This window comes from Anomalospiza imberbis, chromosome Z (genome assembly GCF_031753505.1).
Source record: "Anomalospiza imberbis isolate Cuckoo-Finch-1a 21T00152 chromosome Z, ASM3175350v1, whole genome shotgun sequence".
Classification (NCBI taxonomy): Eukaryota; Metazoa; Chordata; class Aves; order Passeriformes; family Viduidae; genus Anomalospiza; species Anomalospiza imberbis.
In genome coordinates, this window is record NC_089721.1 from 64,005,235 (window position 1) to 64,025,352 (window position 20,118).

Consider the following 20,118-nt stretch of genomic DNA (forward strand, 5'->3'; position numbering starts at 1 on the left):
GACTTGTGAAAATAATTGTCTTAGAAAAAAGGGAATAATCAGTTCAGTACTTAGTAATACATATAAATTGGTTAAATGGTTATGTATCAATCAGCATGTTTAATTTAAAGCTTGTTTAAAACAAGAAGTTTTATGTTTTAAATCAAGAAGTTTTAAGTTTCAGTCATCTCAGAAAAAAACTGTAGTTTTTAAACTGGTGAAGAATGAAGCATCAGAGCAACACATGCAAATGGTGTTTCAAGTTAAATGTTATGTACTTGAAATAAAAAGATGGCTGTTGGGCTTTTTTAACAATGTTTTTTATTTTACATTCGTGAATTTTGTAATAGTGGTATATTGGAAATAGGAGAGCAGAAATACGGATTTTGAAGGAGAGTATCTCAGGTATGCTACTATTATTCTACTTACAGTACGTCTTCAGTATTCTTTGTCAGCTGTCTTTTCTGAGCTGTTTTGGTATATAGATTTAGCATACTCATTGCTGCTTGTTTGTCTGGCTTAGAAAACCATGCAATTCAGAATATGTATTAAGACATAACAACAGAGAAGATGCAAGGACATTAGGAAGGAAAAATAGTCCTGAAAAGAAGACTGTGAAAGACAAGGGCTGGGTAGCTATATTTGGATCCTAACCCAGGGAGTAGATATAGGGTGTGAACTAGGTGTCTCTAATTTTAAAAAAGTGATGGGTAAAACAAGTGTCCTAAGAAAGGAGATTCCTGTAGCTGAACAAGTGAAATAAAGGATGTTCCAACAGTGGTAACTGAAATTCAGAGTGAAATAGAATATTTGAGGCAGAGTTTGTTAATGAAAATAGACAAAAATTGCACAGTGGATGGATGGATGGCTTCAGTAGGTGACTTTAATGGGTATCTCTAAAGAGAGTGATAATAGAGGAAGCAGAGTGAGATCTGGAAAAAACAGGTTAACAGCTTAGGGAAGTAAGATGAGGAGAGGAACATACTGGATGTAATAAAGCAGTTTCTGGAGGGGACTCAGGAAATTCAGTAAAACACAAGAAGCTGTTTTCAAACTTAAATATTAAAGGAGAATATGTTACTTCAAGAACATTTAATTTCCTTAAAAATGCAAGGATCATCTTGTGAAATGTCACACTTTCTTATGCCTTATAGTGCTATTTAGTTAAGCTAAACCCGGAATGTTTTTATTTTTTTGTATTTCCTCAATAATATTTTCTTGCTAATATGTGTGAGAATGTATGTTTTTAAAAATACACTTCTATGATTATTTTTTGGACCACCATCTGATGTTTTACAGCCTACTTATTGGGAAACTTTGTCCTAGAATGTAGTTCCCTTTTATGTGTGGAATGCAGTCCAAGATCATTAAATCCTGCCATTCCTTAGCTATCAACATGTATCTGTGAAAGCCACAAGCCAAGTGTCTTGTTTCCTTCTAAGGCCTAGTCCACAAAACATGACATCCAACCATTTTTCTCAAAATAGCAGTGTGGCTGATTAAAATATTTAAACTCTTTTGATGACTGATATAGATTTGAGTATGATTTCAAATTATGGTATTTTCACATGGTGAAATTGGAGACGGACAAAAATAGAATTGCATAAAAGAATGTAGAGATGCGCCAGAAATCACATTCTTTCATTTCTGCATAAAAATTAACTTTGAGTCTTTACCTACTCATTTCTTTGTGTCTCCTTTTTAATATTTTATACATGCATGGGTGCAGAAAGCTCCTCATTAATGCTCTAGCACTGATCAAAAGGGATGCCCAGAAATCAAAGCCTTGCGTGTCTGGGGTTAAGGGTGTCTATGATTTTGCATAGGCTATGTCTTAGAGTAATTTTGTCTGTAAGGGCTTCTTGTGCTTCCATTAGAAATGCTCTGGCACTAAGTCACTTCTTGGCTCCTTTCTTTCTACGTCTGAAATCAAATAAGTAAAGTATTGGTCTTTCTGAAGTGAACATGCGTGACCAGTCCTGGCCTATGTAAGTCAAAGCTGTGTACTTGCACCATTCTGCAGCCAAAGTAGGTGAGTCTGTAAAGGAGTCTTTTTATTTCCTGACAATGTTCCATTCTTGAGGAAGGCATAGGCTTATGCATGGAATAAGTCAGGTGTCCCATGGGTAAAATGTCTGTGATCAAGTAATCATGGGTTGTGCTGTATTCACACAAGGAGCCAAATTGCATTCACATTTGCAGTTTTAATAGTTTGATTTTTCATTATTAATATAATTTTAACATAGGTATATTAGTGATATTGCTGAGGTACTTTTTGTGAGCAGATTTTTAGGCTTTTCTTATCTTCAAAATATTTCTAGAAGTAAGTCTGCATAATAGTGTTGGGTGATACAGTACCATGAGGAAGAGAGGAGCCAGTATCCACAAGCTGTTGCAAAATCTAATTTTGTGTTGGTGTGTTTGCAGAATGGATAAGGTTGGAAGAGGCTTCAGTGAGGTCATCTGGTCCAACCTCACTGCTCAATCAGAGTCATTCCGGAGACAGTCTTAAAGCTTCTTCTGATTTTAACTGCATGAGGTCAAAAAAAAAGGTACAAATAAAATACTTTAAGAGTAGTTTTTTTTTGTTTTCAGAGAGTATTTGGGAATGGCTTTGGTCCAAAATATTGAACAAGCTAAAATTGCACCTTAAAGCTTTTGTTGTTCAGTTTTCTAAGGCTTTGAATAAAAGCTGAGATAATATTTATAGAACTTCTAGTTATTATTGAATTTTACCTTTGGATATGTTTTGGCTGAAGCTGAAGACTGCTGCATAGTTCTAGGTCTCCTGCTTTCTTCTGTTTTTTTGCATCTCACCCACTCTTGTCAGTATGTTTGATGACGTGAAATAGGGATTATGCTAGATTTTGCAAATGAAAACTATGGGATCAAGTAATAATCTTTCCTTTTAAACAGTTTTATGTGTTGATGGCTATATTGATTAAAGAAATAGATTCTGATTATATTCTTTTCCTTCTACCTTTATGCTTGCTGTTCCTTGTATTGTTGTTTTTCTTGGTAATGTCATGTTCCTTCATCTGTCTTTTGATGTCTGGTCAAGAAGGCATTAAAGAAAAAGTATTCTTCATGTATTTGTCTCACGTAGTAACTTACTGGCCCATAGTCCATTGGTTCCATTTGTAGCTAATGCTAATAAATAAAACCCCTTGCTATCATTTTGCCATTCAGAGTAGTACTTCTGGTGTCTGAACAACCAGGACAGTTGCTTAAATCTTACTGTCCGAGTCCAGTCAGAGATCATTTCTCTTAAAGATCCACTTGTGAGTTGTCAGTTTCCCTGCATCCATCTGTCCTCTGTTGATATGCAGAAAAAAATCATACTATCTCCTAAAGGAGAAATGGACTAGAGGAAGATGCTGCTTCTGGATTTTGATTTGCCTGGGAGAGTTAGAAGAGCTTTCCGTTGTAACTTCTTGAGACTTTTGTAGTGACTGTGTTTAGAGTTTAATTGTTTAGAACTGTCTCTCTTCAGTATTGTTTTTTTAACAACAATTACACTTTTTTGTTAAAGTGAACTGGACTATGTGAAATAGAGATTGTGTGGTTGATGGGTTATTTACTTTGTATATGTGTGCATGCAAAGAGAGCAAGCTTTGGAACAATTTTTATTTGACATATTTGAAAAATGTTCCTTGGAGGCTTTATTTCAAAGATCTTTGAGACATATCAGAATATAGACAGTTAACTTTTTGCTGTTGTTTTAACACGCTTTAAAGATAGTTTGAAAAATTTTGGTATTTGAGCTCTTTAAACCACTTTGACCTAGAAGTTGCTGCAACTTGGCCAATGAAGTCCCTTCTTGGAAAAGCAGAAGAAATCTCTGTGCCAGAAAAAATTCACCATTTGAATCTGTGGTATGAGTAAAGCCAACCCAAATGCTTTTCCTGTTGGTATAATTTGTCTGCATCAAAATTTTGTTTCCATCAGAGTTGAATTGGCTATATGGAGTTTAATTCCAGGCTGCCACTTCCAGCTGGTGCAGTTTTTTGGCAGAAGTTTATGAAGCAGACAATCCTGGTAAAGCAGATCCTTGAAGACTCTTTGTTTATGAGATTTTGATGTGGAGGAGTAGAGGAGTTTCATAATAGCTCTCAAATACTTGACCTACTCTTATTTTTATAGAACTAGCAGGAGTAGTAGGGAGGTATTACTGTGGGTGTAATCTCCTTTTTTCTTGCAGTTTCTGTTATGTAAGCAAGGAGGAGTGTATATTTTACCAGACCATATTTGGTTCTCCAGATTTCAGCTCCTGCACCAGAAACTGAGAAAAGATTTTGTGTATTACTCCACTCTTCCCTCTTAAGCATTCAGATCACACATGAAAATATTTTAGTGTCTTCTGAATATTTCTGTTGCTGCATGTACCTTTCATTCCCCCAGATAAATGCCTTATGATGTAGACTGTAGCTAGGTTGTTTCCTCTTTCTCATTCCAAGTTTTCACCAGTGTTCAGACTCCAAGTGCTGTTAGCTGCCTGTAGACTACTAGACTCAACAACAGTTGCATTTCTCCTAGGGCAACATCAGTGACATGAAATACGTTCGGTTGGTCAGCCATGTGGCAGCTCTGTCTTGTGAGTGTGCACAGTCATCTGTTGCATTTGGGTTGTACAGCTTGCTTTGTCCGACATAGATGATTTTGCTTCTTAATTTTGATGTTGTCTTTCTGGAATGATTAATTCCTGTCATTATTTTCTAAAGAACATGTTGAACAACTGAGCCAATAGAGAGTGCAGTTAGGATTGTGGTTTGATCCTCTAGTCTATATACAGAAAAAAAAATCCCAGTAAGAAAAACCAGTTTAAGTATCTTTCTTTTGGAAGTACTTCAGTAATCTAATGCCAAATGCTCCTTTACTACCTGACAACGCATACCAAATTTCAGAAGTAATTGGAATGACAGTGAATTTTTCAGAGCTAAAAAATGCAAAAAGGAGTTTTCCAGGAGGTTTTTCAGTAAGAATATGAAAATCTAACAATGTTCATTTTTTTTGATTTACAGAAGATTCCTGATGAGGAAGCAGGCACAAGGAATATGATAGGAAATTGGGTGGTACTGTACTCAACAGTGCAGTCTTCAAATCAGCATCTAATCAACTAGGAAATTTTAAGATAAGAATCACTTGTTTGTCTTCTCATTAGTTGGTGCAATGCCTTACTTGAGAAGATGATAGAATTTAGTTTTCATTTGTTCAGCTTTCTGAAAGTTATTCTCGAGCTGGGACTCGAACTTTTAAATTAATGTATTTAGTTCACTTGGGCCTCTCTGTGAAAAGTCTAGGAGCTATCCTGGTACTTGACAGAGCAGGCTGCAGCCATTTCCAAAACAGACGCGTGACTGCCCAATGCCGAGTCTTTAAGACATGCTGGTGGCACCTCAGTGATAACATATATATTAGAAATTGTAAATAACCATGTGCAGCAGCCATGAGAGAGGAGTGAGAAAAAAATGGAGAAAAAAAATGGAAGAAAAAAAAAATGGAAGCCCTGCAGACCCCCAGATCAGCAGCAAGGAAGGGGAGGAGGTGCTTCAAGTGCCAAAGGAGAGATTCCCTTGCAGCCCAAAGACAAAACCATGTCAAAGCAGGTTGTCATCCTGGAGCTCATGGAGGACCAATCTGGAGCACATGTCCACACTGCAGGCCATGAGGAACCCCATGCTGAAGGAGGTGGAGACACCCTGATGAAAACTGCAGCCCATGAAGAGCCCAGTGAGGAGCAGGGTCCTGGCAGAGTTGTGACCTGTGGGAGAGCAGCCTATACAGGACCAGATGCTCTGGCAGTTGTGGCCCATGGGGGACCCATGCTGCAGAAGTCTGTTTCTAGAGGCATGTGCCCTGTGGAAAGGACCATGCTGAAGCAGTTCCTGAAGAACTGTTCTCCTGTGGGAAGTCCTGGGAAAGACTGTATTGTGTGGGAGAGTTTCTATGCTGGAGCATGGAAAAAGAGTGAGGAGGAAAGATTGTCAGGGATGAAGTGTTATGGTTGAATTACAAGCCCCATTCCCCCTCCCTTTTGCTCTGCACAGCGGTGGGGGAGTTAGTAGCAAAGTTAAGCCAGGAAAAAAGGAAGAAAGAATGGTGGGGGGAAGATGGATTTATTTTGGTTTTTGTTTCTCACTGTCTACCTTTTATTGGCAATAAATTAAATTTATCTTTCCTAAGTCCAGTCTGTTTTCTGCATTATAGTAGCAAGTGAGTGATCTCCCTGTCTTTATCTTGATCCACGAGCTTTTAATTGCATTTTCTTCCCTGTCCTACTGAGGAAAGGAACTGGCAGAGAGCCTAAGTTAACTTACACATCCAGTTATTATGGATTTTTCAAAGTAAGATTGAGGGAAGACCTTTATTTTTGAAGAGCTATGAATTGAGGGTGGATTGGTTATATAAAGTCTCAGAGGACTTGTGTAAAAAATGGTCTAAAATAAAAGTAATCAGGAAGATTTTTCTCCTGAGTGAGTAGTGACCAGAGCTGTGTAATAAGTATGGTACAGAACTTAAAGTGGAATAACTTCAACAGAAAAGACTAAATCTGTAACTACTTGGTTCTTTTTTCTATTCCTTATCTAAGGGGTGGGATTTTTTTCTTAAGGTGTGTGTATGACTTCTGTTTAGATGACTCACTCTTCCTACCTTGTGTGCTCTAAAGACTTGTGTATGAAATACTGTGTGTCCTTCTCTGGTTTTGAAGTTCTCTAATGACAACTTCAGTTTAGTTACTCCTTTCGTATCAGGAGCAATTTATAAAAATATTGTATTTCTGTCTGAGAGGGATTCCATTGTTTCACTGAATACAGACAGTTTGAATTGAAAGTACTTTCAACCAGTGTGTACTTGTATCCTGTGTCAAAGATTTCTGAGGGTCTAGTGAAAGTAAAGATAACTTAATCAATAGCTAATATTACCATAGCATAAAGTTTAAAAAAAAAAAGGTTATGGTAATTGGATATATTCAGCTGTAATGCTAGTTGTGGATATTTCTATGCCATTTTTCTTCCTTTTTTGGTCTTGAATGAGCTGTAGACTATAGCTTACTGTGATTTGTGCACACAAATAAAAAAACAAATTTAAGATCAGGCCATTAATGAAAGATAAATTGTGAGCTCCAGCTAGGGACTCATCTTTTTAGCGATATTTTTCCTTGATTGATGCACTTTAGAGATTTGCTTTTTCAAGCTGGTGAAACAACATCTGACCATTCCTTCTCTTCTGTGGCTTGTGACATCTGCTAAAAAATGGAAATGTAAAAGTTTATGTATTCCAATGATACAAGCATTCTTCTTTTTCCTTCCTCAATAAGATGGAAGCCATCTTGAATTTGAGATCCATGCTGTTACTTAAAATTAATTAAAAAGATCCAAATCTGTCTGAGTTGGTTCTCTGGATGTGTGGTGAGCTTTGCGAAACCAAATCTACATTTTGTAGACAGTTACCTGGTCTGATTGATCAAGCTAGTGCTTTACTGGTATAATATGTACCAAGGCTGGACCCTGTAACACAGTTATGTAGAAATACAGTACCTACTTCAATCACTGGAAATGTGGGATTATTTATGTGATGGATATCTGTCTTTAGAACTCATTTTGAGCAACAGAAGGCTATCCTATATTTGGTGTCATTCAGCTGGCTTATGTGTTCTGGGAAGTATACAAGCAGGATTAAAGTGTATCTTTGGCTATTGAAGAACATAGTGAGTGTGTTTTACCTGCTGATTAAAAAACATATTTAAAAAAAAATTTCTGTTTTAGAAGTTTAACAAATTGCCTTGGGCTTTTAGTCCATTACAACAAATGCACACAATTAATGTGGTATTTTATGGAAATATTTTTTCCGGTGAAAGCCACCTAAAATACTAAAAATACTAAGTTCTAGGTAATAGATATATTTCTGAGGTAATGGTATTTGGTTAATTCTTTATCAGAGGAGGGTAACAAGAAAGGGAGTGACTTTCCTAAAGCTATGAAAAATTATAAAAGCATGAAAAAAATTGATCAAATTGAGTGCCTAAAATTGTTAAATTTAAATATTCAGTACAAAACAATTTGTTATGTTTGGAGAAGTAGTTACAAATAAATAAACTGGTGATAAGAGAAATGTTTTGTTTGGACTCTGTATATGGCAGTCAGAGTCATGCTTAGGATATTCTCTGATTAGTTGTACAGAAAACCTTGGGAGACAGATGTCTGACGGAAACAGTTGGGTTGCCTTCCTACATCTTGTTTATATTAGGTTGAGTAAAAATTTTGGAGGTGTAGCTTGCTTTTTATAATGGTAAATGGAGGATTGGGTCTAACTTTGGAGCTAAGACTTTTATAACCTAATGAATGAAAATAACTATAACCATATAGCTTACAAATAAGTAAATCAAGTATGATCCTGAACAGCTGGAGAGCTTCTAAAGTTTCTTGAGATGCTTGAAATTGGTGCAATGCTCTAGACCTTTTGGATTGTTACAGAAATAATAAAAAGTCTCCAGAGCAGACATTTGTAGTGACTTGTTGTCCAAACTTGACACAGGCAGGAATCGTGAATATCTGGGATAAGCAACTTCAGCATATCCCAGAATTTAAAAAAAAGTGACATCTTGATAATTAGGAAGCAATGAAAGGTACCTCACTGGAGTACCTCGCCTGACTACCTAGAACAGTGAAACACACATACAGACCTTACTTATAATGCTATAATGACTTTTCAAACAGTGGAATATTTTCTGGAGTGGATATACCAGAACAGACTATAAATTAAAACGGAAAAGATACCAGATGATGCAGAAGATTTTATATTGGGAAAACTGTGTTCTGCAGTGTCCCTAGATGGTTGGACCACTTGTTTTCCCATTTGCTCTTATAAAGAGGCTGTGCTTTCTAGATATAAAATATTTAAAATAATTTATGTAAATATTTTGAGAATAATCAGAAATGGTTTTCCTTTGTATTTGTTTGTCTTTTTTTTTTTAATATGCTTTGCAAGAGTTTGCTCCTCCGATGTCTTTAGTAATGTCACTGGCTTTTTGCAGTTTTTGCTGCTTGGGAATGTATCTTTAATGGCTGTGTATGTGCTGCAAGTGCAACGTCTTTCATTTTTGATTAAAAAAAAAGTTGTTTTATACTATTTCTATAAGATTTATCCAAACCCGTATTTCCTAGGTTGCATGTGTAGATGAATTCCTATATTTTATATAGTTGTTACAGTTGGATTTGACTTTTGGAATATAGTCCTTGTGGCACGGCTTAGGAGTGCTTGGGAGTTGCATTGAATTTCATGTATAGGTACTCACATGCATCACACTTTTTCCCCCTCCTTTTTTATCTTGTATTGTTGAAGCATGTAATTGGAAGACTGTTGGCATACATGACACTATGTAAGAAATTCCTCTAATTGCTTACATGTTAGAGATGTGTAGATTAATTTGGTGGTTGTAAAGAAAGACTTAACTGGAAAACTGCATAACTATCACCAGAGCTTCTGATGTTTGTGTGTGGATCAAAGAGAGAGGACTGTGGAATTCGGTGCTGCTAAGTCTTTGATTTGGTAGGGTAGATTAGTGGACAGGATGCTGTATCTGAACAGTTTTGTTTCCATGGAAATGAGTAAAGTCTTGAGATTCTCCTGCTCAGAAAAATTCATAGTATGGTATAATTTGTCATCTTTAAGCAAGCTACAGTCTGTGTCCTGCAGGTGTATTAAATGTTGTTGATTTGATACCTAAACCTACAGGAATAACTGTGTAGTCATTGTTGGTATCTTTAAGCTCTTTGAAGTCACAGGGCAGTTCAGATGAGTCCTCTGATATCCTTGTATATATCAACTTTCAGATTTCTGTATCTCTCTGTAGCTATTTTGAAGTATATGAGTTTTTTCCTCTGTGGTTGATGTGTGTACCAACAAATGCATTAATTACTAATGGTCTTATCTTCAAAACTTGTACTGGACATGTCTGGTTTAGAGTTCACTTCCCATGTAGCAGCCCATATGGTGCTGTGTTATAGATTGGTGACCAGAACAGTGTTGAAAAGACACCATTGTTTTATAGTTGTCACTGAATAGTTCTTGCACAACATCAAGGTCCCCTATGCATATCACTGTGCCAGTCAGTCAGCTGAGGGTAAGCAGGAGGCTGGGGTGAGGCACAGCTGGCACAGACAATGTGAATTGAGCAGGGGGATATTCTGTAGCATATGACATCATACTCAGTGGTAAAATTGGGTAGTTTTTTTTCCAAAGTAGACCTTGTTCAGGACTGGAGAGACATTGGTCTGCTGGTGGGGAATGACTACTTTTGCATCATCTGTTTTCTTCTTTTTTCCCCTTGTACTTATTAAACTGCCTTTATCTCAACCTGCAAGGTGGGTCCCCCTCTCCCTCCCCACTGCTTTTATGGTTCTTTTCTCCATCCTGCCGTGCAGTGGAAGTGAATGGGGACTTACCTTTTGTCCAGAGTCAAGCAGTACAAAACTGTGGCTTTGTATGACATGAAAAATGAAATGTGCAATCATTAGCTAGATTAGTTCCAAAAATGTCCTGTATGGTTATGAATACCAACATTGCTATAATGCTACTGTACTCATTTTAGTTTTGCTAGAGGGATGCTTGAAGTCACTTTAAGCCTGTTTGACAGGTGTTACAGTCCTAGAGGGTTATTCTTTTCCCCATTCTATTTTCAGAATACAGTGGTGAATTCTTAATTGAGAACTTAGTATTTAGGGAGGTACCCTTTAGTGTTTTTTAATCCAAAAGTACTGTTAGTACTCTTCCGGTAGAAACACAGGTTTTAGAAAAAGATTCTTTCTGTACTTCTAACCCTTCATGGTTAGCAGTTAGAGAAATTCTGAATGATGATTTATGGGTATTGTTAATCTCACTGCTTCACATATTGCATTTTTTTCTTGGAGTCTGGAATTGTAGCACCTTAGAATATTAGGTATTGGATTATGAATTTGAGATATATTCCTGAATTGCAAAATATTGTTTGACTGTCTTTCTTTGTAGATCTTCATCAGCAGTGAGGTTTAGCTTTAAGCTTTTCATTTCAAATCTTGGAATAGAGAAAAAGTTATCTATATTTAAGATTGAAAACATCTAATTTTTCACTTTTTTTTTTTTTTTCTTTTTATCAGATCTCTTCAGAGCTGAGTTAGTATCATAACAAATCATTAAGACAATCCAGGAACTTTATCTTTTCAAATTACTTGCACTTTCTATAATAAATACATTTTTAGATTTCCAAGACAACTTTGAATATGTTGAAATAAAGTTTTATATAATTGCCCGGAAAACATAGAGGATTGTATTAGGTAGAATTCTGTCTTTTTGTAATAACATGTTGTTCGTGGTTTGCTGATGATTGTAATGGGTTAGTAGGGGTATTGAACAAATTGACCGAGTCCAGCAAGATCCCTGGAGGTATTTAAAAGATGTGTAGCTATGGCACTTAGGGACATGGGCAAGGTAAATGATTGGACTCAATGATCTTGAAGGTCTCTTGCAGCTTAAACAATGCTCTGATTTCATGATACAAGAGCCATTTTGACATGATTATGGTGGAGGCTACTACATTAGTTAATGTAATTTTCACTGTTCAAATCTTAGTTAAAAAGAGAGCAGTAGCATGCTCGTGGATCAATTCTTTTTCAGATCCTAAACTCACTCATCTATGATCCATATAAAATAGTTTAAAACTTTGTGGTTTTAAAGGGACTAAAAACATGTGAAGATCATTTTAACAGGAAGTTATGGATTATTGATTAGTCCTGATCATACTAAATTAATAAGATAAATTTGGTGAGGCCCTGGTAAATGCATTTGTTCTTACATGGGGAACTTAATTCCTCTTTTTTTCTATTATGTACCTCTGAATATTTGACTTTCCACTGCAGTGTCTAAGGTCCAGATCTCTTCCATAAATATTATGTCAAATCGAGTAGTCACTTCCATTTGAAATGCTCATTTCACATCTGCAGGAATTTTTCATTTTGATTTGTGAAGAAAGGATGCTAGTTTTCTTCACAGTTTTCTGAGGCAGATTGTCGCAGTGCATTGTATAAGTTAAGTAACACCTTTTTTCTTGAGTACTGAGTGCCTGTGGCACCTGATTTCTTTACTGATGAGGGAACTGAACCTGCTTAGCTGTTTATATCCTTGGCACAGAAAACCTGCTGGCAAAAATAATCTGATCTCATGTGCTTGGTGGTAGTGTGCTAGAAATAGAATACATGTGCACAACACATGGCAAAAATAGTTACTACATGGTAAAGAATTCTTTCCCATTTACTTTTGAAAAGAGTGAATAAAAGTGGCATGTAGCAGAGGTACTTAGACTTATCTGAATCTAGAATATTTTAATCTTATGACAGTTTGCAACAGTCAGTTTCACATCTACTTTTATAAATGGCATAGAATGGGACACAATGCAGCTATATATATGTGTGTTAATTGCCACAAATATGAAGAAAAACTTTCAATAATTAAAATTTTTTTACTCTCTTCTCTCGTCTTGGCCTGCAACTGACACTTGTTTACTTTAAGAGTACCTTTGTTAGATATTTACTGCAGTAAAATATTTTTTTTGGCAGCATCTAAATTAAATGTGCAGCTCTTGAAAGCTGAAGGAGAAAAAAAGCAACTGAATTTACATAAATGGAGTATGGAATTGCTTATATATATGCGTGTGTAACATCACCGTTGTAATATGTTCATGGAGTGATGCAGAGAATGTAGAGACCTGTACATAGTGAAAATGGTTTGAATTTTCTGTGTAGATTTTTTTAATGTGCAATCTGTGGACGTTTGTTTTGAACATTTAAAATTTATTAAAACATTAAAAATTTATTTTTAAAAGTAGTACAGGTAGTATGAAAATTAATAAATTCTGAAGATTCTATTTTGATTTTCTCCTTGTAAAAGTTTTACTTTTTTTCCTAGTTAAGCACTCATTCCATGTGTGTGATTAATTAATAGGAATACATGGGTGCTTCTCTTTATATAGATCAGGCGACTCTTTTGTTGTCTTGCACCAAATTTATAAGACAATAAAAGAAATGCTGTGACTTCTAGTCAGATCTTGCCTGTTGCAACAAAATGCAGTTCCCCCAAATGTATTTAATGATAAAAGGCTGCATTGTTACTGAAGTTGGCTAAGAATGAACTTCTAACACAATTTGAGGTATTGGAAAGCAGACATTCTTTATTGCAGGTCTGGACACATTTGGAGGGCTTTTCCTCTAATTGAATGTCTGTCATGAAACTTTACAACAGGGTATTTATTCCATCGTGATCATACATATTCATTACAGCATACTTCCTAGGTAATACATAAACATCACTTTTCCTAGAACTAATTTGCATGCATCTGCCTCCTACTGGAAGTCCTTTTATTATCTGAGAGGCTCGTCCATAGGAGTCTCTGGTGGTTATATTCACTGGGTGCCCCAAATGTTGCAATGACTTTGCCTTGAACTTCTCTTAGGTCATGCGCAGTTGTTTCTTGTTACATAACTTTGCCACAAAAACCACTTCTGTTCCTCATTATCTGTTTATCCTCTGGGTTTCAGCTACTAGTTTAGTGTCCTGTGTGTCTGCTTTTACATTCTTTTATCTAATTACCTAGTTAGAATTTTGAGCTTTATTTTGCAACTTCAAGGAACTGAAAATTTCTATTCTCTGTTGTCAGTCAGCAGGTAGATAATTAGTTGTCTACAATTTCCCTCAGCATCTTCCAATCTAATGTATGTAGTTCATATTAATAGTGAAGCATCAGGGTTTTGTAGGATATAAGAAAATTAGATCTAAAATAATATTTTTTTATATTTTAATATTTCTTTGTGGGGTTCTTGTCACCAGCTGGAACTTACTGAATGCATATGGATGGACATAGTTTTTACGTGGTTGAGCTCTGGGTGCAAATATCACCCATCTGTATAATTTCTTAAATCCCTCCAGATAGCAAGTAATACTCCCATGTTGGATCTCTTTTCCTTTTTTCCTTTTTTCCTTTTTTCCTTTTTTCCTTTTTTCCTTTTTTCCTTTTTTCCTTTTTTCCTTTTTTCCTTTTTTCCTTTTTTCCTTTTTTCCTTTTTTCCTTTTTTCCTTTTTTCCTTTTTTCCTTTTTTCCTTTTTTCCTTTTTTCCTTTTTTCCTTTTTTCCTTTTTTCCTTTTTTCCTTTTTTCCTTTTCCTTTTCCTTTTCCTTTTCCTTTTCCTTTTCCTTTTCCTTTTTTTTCCTTTTCCTTTTCCTTTTTTTCCTTTTCCTTTTCCTTTCCATTTTTTTTCTCTTTTTTTTCTTTTTTTTTCTTTCTCTAAAGTAATTTGCTGACAAGTCTATTGGATGGTCTTTCATAAATAGAAGAGATCAAATATCTCTGAAGTATTTTAAAATAACAAGTCCTTAGAAAATATAATTCAGTTTGTAATATTGATGCTGAAAATATATTCAGTGGATGGGAAATTTTGCTATTTGCAAGCTGTTTGATTTATTTTTCTGAGTCAGTTTGAAGCCTTTGGGGACACTGGGAGTAAGGGGAAGTACTGCTTGTGAACTGCTTAACTTGGTGTACTGACAAATAGAATTGCAGCTGCTGTTTTTATGTCTGAGTTTTGTGTGAACAAAGGATAATTAAGAGTTGTTCCTTTTCATGGCTCAAATACTTACTTGTCCTTAGTTTCATCCAGAAGAATGCATTTTGCTGTGTATAATGGGAAGACTTTATCCTTAAGTGCTGTCCCAGTATTAATTTGAGCCAGAGATGTTTCTGCAGGAATGCCAGTAATTTTAATGTTTTTGTGTTTTGGTTTTTTTTGAGTCCAAGATTTAAGTTTTCTGAGTAGGCCTAGAGTGGCCAAAGCTGAGCTCTATATCATTAACCCAGAAGGTGCTTCTTCTCCCATTTGATTTTTCCCACAAAAATCCATGTTCTTCTTACCTAGTGTGGCTTGAAAAGGTTTCCATTCAAACTCAGTTTTCACCTCATGTAGTCTTTCTAAGGCCATTACTTCAAGTCTTTCTTCAAGTTTGTTTGCAGTCTGATGTGTGCAGAGAATGGTTATTTTGTAATTTGGGGACAACTGTTTGAGGATAACAGAATGTGATTATTGTTGCAGATATTCTTTAGAAGGTGTCTGTATTTTCATATACTGTATGTATTATTTACCAGCTTCTTTAAATGTTCCACTGAAAGTATCACTTGCTGCATAGCAGCACACAATTCAGTGACATTGAATCATGACCTTTGGGAAGTTTACTGCTAATATACCATCATGACTAATACAGATCATTTGAGAAGAAAAAAAGAGATACAGGGTAATGCCTGCAAAATCAAGGGAAGGAATGAAAAGTAGTGAAAAAGAAGAAAAATAATTTCATTCATGTGTTTGTCTGCATTCAAATGATCTAGCAGTTCAAACCATGGTTTTTATCAGGAAAAGATCCTTCTTTCTTAAATAGCATTTATGCTAGAATACTGACTTCAGGACTTCTTTAGAAGAAATTCTTTCTCTTCCACATAGCACACTTCCTCCTTTTCTGTTTACAGCTCATAAAACTGGGTGTGCTGTTAGTAAACTATTTTTGTACTTATTGCTAATAAAAAAGATAGACCCATCAGTATTGATTCCTTTTAATGTTAAAACCCCATATCTGCCATGCTCAGATGTACAGTATATGCTAAATATTTGAGTCAGTCATCTGTGATAGTGCTATGAAATGTCTTTTTGTTGATTACTGAATTTACTAGAAATAAAAGTGGAGCAAACAGGTTGCTGAGAATTTTGGATGTGTTCATAGTTTTTTTTTGAGTTGAAAGGCTTAGTAGTATTTACTAAGAATATTTGGTCTGAATATTCATTTAAGGTTTGAGAAGAAAGATGAAGAGTCTCACCATTAGCAAGTTTTGGGAATGTTTTCTTGTGAATCAGAAGATAGAAAACTGTGTGTCAGTTTTTACTGTAGGGATTAGATGTTAGCAGACTTTACTGCAAAGCTGTTGCAATTTATACAGATGAGATGTGGTACTACATTAATGCTATTTTTTTCAGTGGTAGTGTTGTTAGAATAGCCATATATGATTGTTCTATTAAGTAAATTATTTCAAATTTTTTGTTTAAAAAAACAACTTTGGTGATGATCTCTTCAGAGGATTTTGTTTTGGAAGATGTAGTATTAATAGAAATCACAAGTAATAATTGCACCATTAGTTTGGAGGTAAAGAGTAGGGTAAAAATACAGCTGGTTGTGGTTGTCTAGCTTAAACTTTGCTATTCTGTATAAGAATTCAGTTATGTTTAATGTAGAAGTTTGCCTAGTGAAGGCTGAATTTGAAAATGAAAAGTTGTTTGGGGAAGTTGAAGTTGAATTTTCAGACTACCACAATGACTAAAGAAGTAGTCAGTACTTCTGTAATGCTTGTTGTGAAAATAATGTAGAAATACAAGTGTTGTAGGAAAAAGCTTTACTTTTTTTTTTTTTTTGAAAGAGAAAGCTCTGTTGCATGATTGCAACATGCATTGTTTTTTATTAAATGCTGATATTTATCTTTACCATTATGTGAGTTGTAAACTCATGATCTTGTCCTGTAACTGGGATATTTTATAAGATACTACTTTAAGATGGAAGCACACAAGTTTGTCATGATTTGGTTGTTTTAAAAGCCCATGGATGGGGGTCCTAGCAACTTATCAGTTGATGTTCACTACTACTACCACCATTTTCTCTTTCTGGATCTTCTCCATTGATTCTGTATCCATCTGAGAGTCAAAAATTATGCAGCCTTTGTGCTGGTCTTCAGGTTGTCCTGATTTGTTAACCTTCCTGACAGAAATCAGTATAACTGAGACATAGTACAGACTCAAAAATAATGTCTTAATTTACTATTTGGAAACATGTAACTGTCCTATCATCATACTTTTCCACCTGTACTGGTGTTGTGGTTTAACCCCACTGGGAGCTAAGCACACACAACTGCTTGCTTATGCTCTCACCAGTGGAATTAAAGAGTGAATTGGAAGAGTAAAATGTAGAAAACCTATGGACTGAAATAAAGACAGTGTAAGTGGGAAATCAAAAGAAACACAAGAAAACTAAAACAAGGCATTCATTCACCACTTCCCATGGACTGGCAGGCATTCAGCCTTCGGCAGGAGAGCAGAGCCACATCAAGTGTGACAGTGACTTGGAAAGAAAAATGTCATCACTCCAAATGTTCTTCATTTCCTCCTTTCACCACATTATATATCCTAAGCATTATGTCATATGGTCTGGAATATCCCCTTGGTCAGTTGTAGTCACCTGTCCTGTCTGTGTCCCATCCCAATTTCCGATGCACCCTCAGTCTCCTCACCAGCACAGCAGTAGGAAAACCAGAAAAAGCCTTGGCTCTGTGTAAGCCCTGCTCAGCAATAACAAGAACATCTCTATATTATCAACTCTGTGCTCAGCACAAATCCAAAACACAGCCCCATTCAAGCTGAAAAGAAAAAAAATATTACTGTACCCCAGCCAAAACCAACTGGTCTATTTCATGTTTAATGGGGGAAACTTTAGGAAGTCCTGTTGTAATAAGAGCTGTAAGAGAATAGGGACTGGGGAGTGACTGGATGATGGAAGTTTCACAGAGAAAGCTGGTTAGTGTTTGGGAAAAAATTGACTTTATTTTTAAGAGATGAGATTTGTGTCTTTATAATGATTCCTTTTTTCCCCTGCTTCTGCAAGTGAAGATGAGTTCAGAAAATATGTGTGAGGTGTAATCTGTCTTTTTTTTTTTTATGCAGCTGAAGAGGTTAGCTGGAGGAATATTGCTGTAGATGTCTAAATTTAGAGCTGGATGCACAGGATGGAAAAAGAGTCAGCTGACTTTAATCTATGGCTGGTCTGAATTTGCATAGGTGTTGTAAGAAGATTGTCGACCCTTTAAATATGAAGTTACGTGTTTAAATTCAGGACTCCTGGATTTTAGGTGGAAACCGGTGTGAAATATCACCTGGGCCTTTCAGAAAGTCTCAAAATTCAAAAGCTTAAAGAAAAAAAATAGGCAACCCCTCCCCCTCAGTCCTTTGAAATATCCTATTTAAGAGAACTGATATAGCAGATAGTACTTTAAATATGCTGATCTGCGTGTAAATTATTGCAAGATATTTAAGATAACTTAGAGTGGAGCTATAATGCTGCCATTTTACCACAGGGAATATTTAGGACTGGCATCTTGCCACAGGCTTAAATATATAGGAATTGCAGACATTTTGTTTGTTTTTCACAGTTGGATGGTTCTCAGGAATGTTTCTGTAACACAGAGGGCATGTGTACAAAAACTGCAAATATCAAGTCATGCTAATAAATTATGATAGCTAATCTTACACGGAAGAATATCAATATCCACTTTGGGTTAAAAATCATATATCTGCATTTAGATAACTTCAGGAATATAATGAAAAGATTGGTTTTATTAATTTAAATTGCTTTCTTATGTAGGAAATATACGTGGCAGCCTTCATGTCAAACTGTTTTTCTGTCCACTACAATAGTGCAGTGAACATCTTTCCCATTTTGGTTTGAAATTTAGAATACAACTTGCTTTTTATTATCATTATATGTAAATTCATATTCCTTTGTACTCAGTTCTAGTAGTGTTTGCAAATATTTGTGTCTGTACAGGTGTGCAACGAAATTGATGGTTGCTCTTAAAGAAAATGGCTACAACTGAAAGGAGATGGTTACACTGAAGTTATGAAAGGTTCTTTCTCTTAAGTTATGAAAGATGCTTTAACCATATATTGTGAACTAATTTCTTAGATATAGTGATATTTAACAGGCAATTATTAAAAATATGTTATAAACTCCTTAGTATGTTTGTGTAACAGTACCAAAGACTGAGACATAACCCAGTTAGATAGGCATAGGGCCAAGGGCTGTGTTTTTAGCCAGCGACTGTTTGTTTATGGCTCTTAGGCACTTCAGAGCCTGATCTTAGTATATTAATTCACTGTTAAAGCTGAATCTTGTGTTAGTGCTCTGGTTTTACTTTTTTGGTTCCTTATGTGTTGCATACTCAAATATCTTCCTAATGCCTGTGAACATATGTGCCCTTACTTATATTAGTTTCAAATAATTTTGGATCTTTGTGAGTTGCTGACTTTCTAAGAATTTTGTGCATGTGGAAAATTGAGTTCCACATACTTTTATGTAACTTTTGAGGTTCTCCATTCCATTTTATATGAGGTTTTAAGCACTTGCTTAATATTTTGTGGTGGTATATTACTGATGTCTTTATCATTGTGTTTTTTGTTTCCTGTTGAAACAATGACGTGGTTGAAATCATGATGTGGTTTTTGTTTTGGATAGGACAGAATTATTTTTTTCCTAGGAGCTGTAGCAGTGCTGTTGTTTAGATTCAGTATGAGAATAATATTGACAACACACTGATATTTTGGTTGTTGCTAAGTAGTGATTACCCTAAGCCAAAGGTTTTGCAGGTGTACAAGAAGCTGAGAGGGATCACAGCCAGGACCCAAAATTGCCAGAGGGATATTTCCTACCATGGAATATCATGCCCAGTTTATAAACTGGGAGCAGTTGGCTGAGCGATGCTGATTGCTGTTGGAAGACAGGCGGGGTGAATGGTGCACACTGTACATCATGTGGCTTTTCTCCTTGGCCTTAATTTTTCTCTCTCTTTTTTGTTATATCAGTTGCTGTTGTTGTTGTCATTATGAAGATGATTATTCTTATTTTACTCTTATTATTAAATTGTCTTTGTTTCAACTCATTTCCTGATTCTCATTCCCATCCCACTGGCAAGGGAGGTGGAGTGAGTGAGTGGTTGTGTGGTATACTTAGGTGCCAACTTGGTTTAAACCACAACAGAAATGCACTAAAATCTAGAGACCTAAGTCATGTTTGCTACATAGAAGTGGTGTTCATGTCTGTTTAACTTCAAATTAAGAAATAAATATAAAGGAAAAATTACATATGAGAAAATGTGAGAGCTTGAAGAAACTTAGAATAAATGTTGTGAGATTCTTTCCTCATTAAAAGTTTCAATGTACTCTGCAGCATGGGCAAACTTAATGTGAATCTTATTTTTTAATCAATCCTTAAGGAATTAGAAAACAAAACAAAACCAACCAAACAAAAAGTT

At 35.6% G+C, this 20,118-nt stretch overlaps 1 protein-coding gene across 9 annotated transcripts in view; it reads left to right on the forward strand.

Annotated features, from left to right (window-relative positions):
* AUH (AU RNA binding methylglutaconyl-CoA hydratase) overlaps positions 1–20,118 on the forward strand; it is a 106,960-nt gene that overhangs the window by 9,777 nt on the left and 77,065 nt on the right. Inside the window, exon 4 of one of the 9 annotated variants that reach the window (XM_068175742.1) lies at positions 4,181–4,915. The exons of 7 other annotated variants lie outside the window; for them this stretch is intronic. In XM_068175742.1, the coding sequence (XP_068031843.1) occupies positions 4,181–4,194 (14 nt within the window). In that variant the 3' untranslated portion in view covers positions 4,195–4,915. Of the gene's footprint in view, positions 1–1,917; positions 2,156–4,180; positions 4,916–20,118 lie in introns of those variants that run through there. One more of the 9 variants, XM_068175741.1, reaches the window with a different exon arrangement.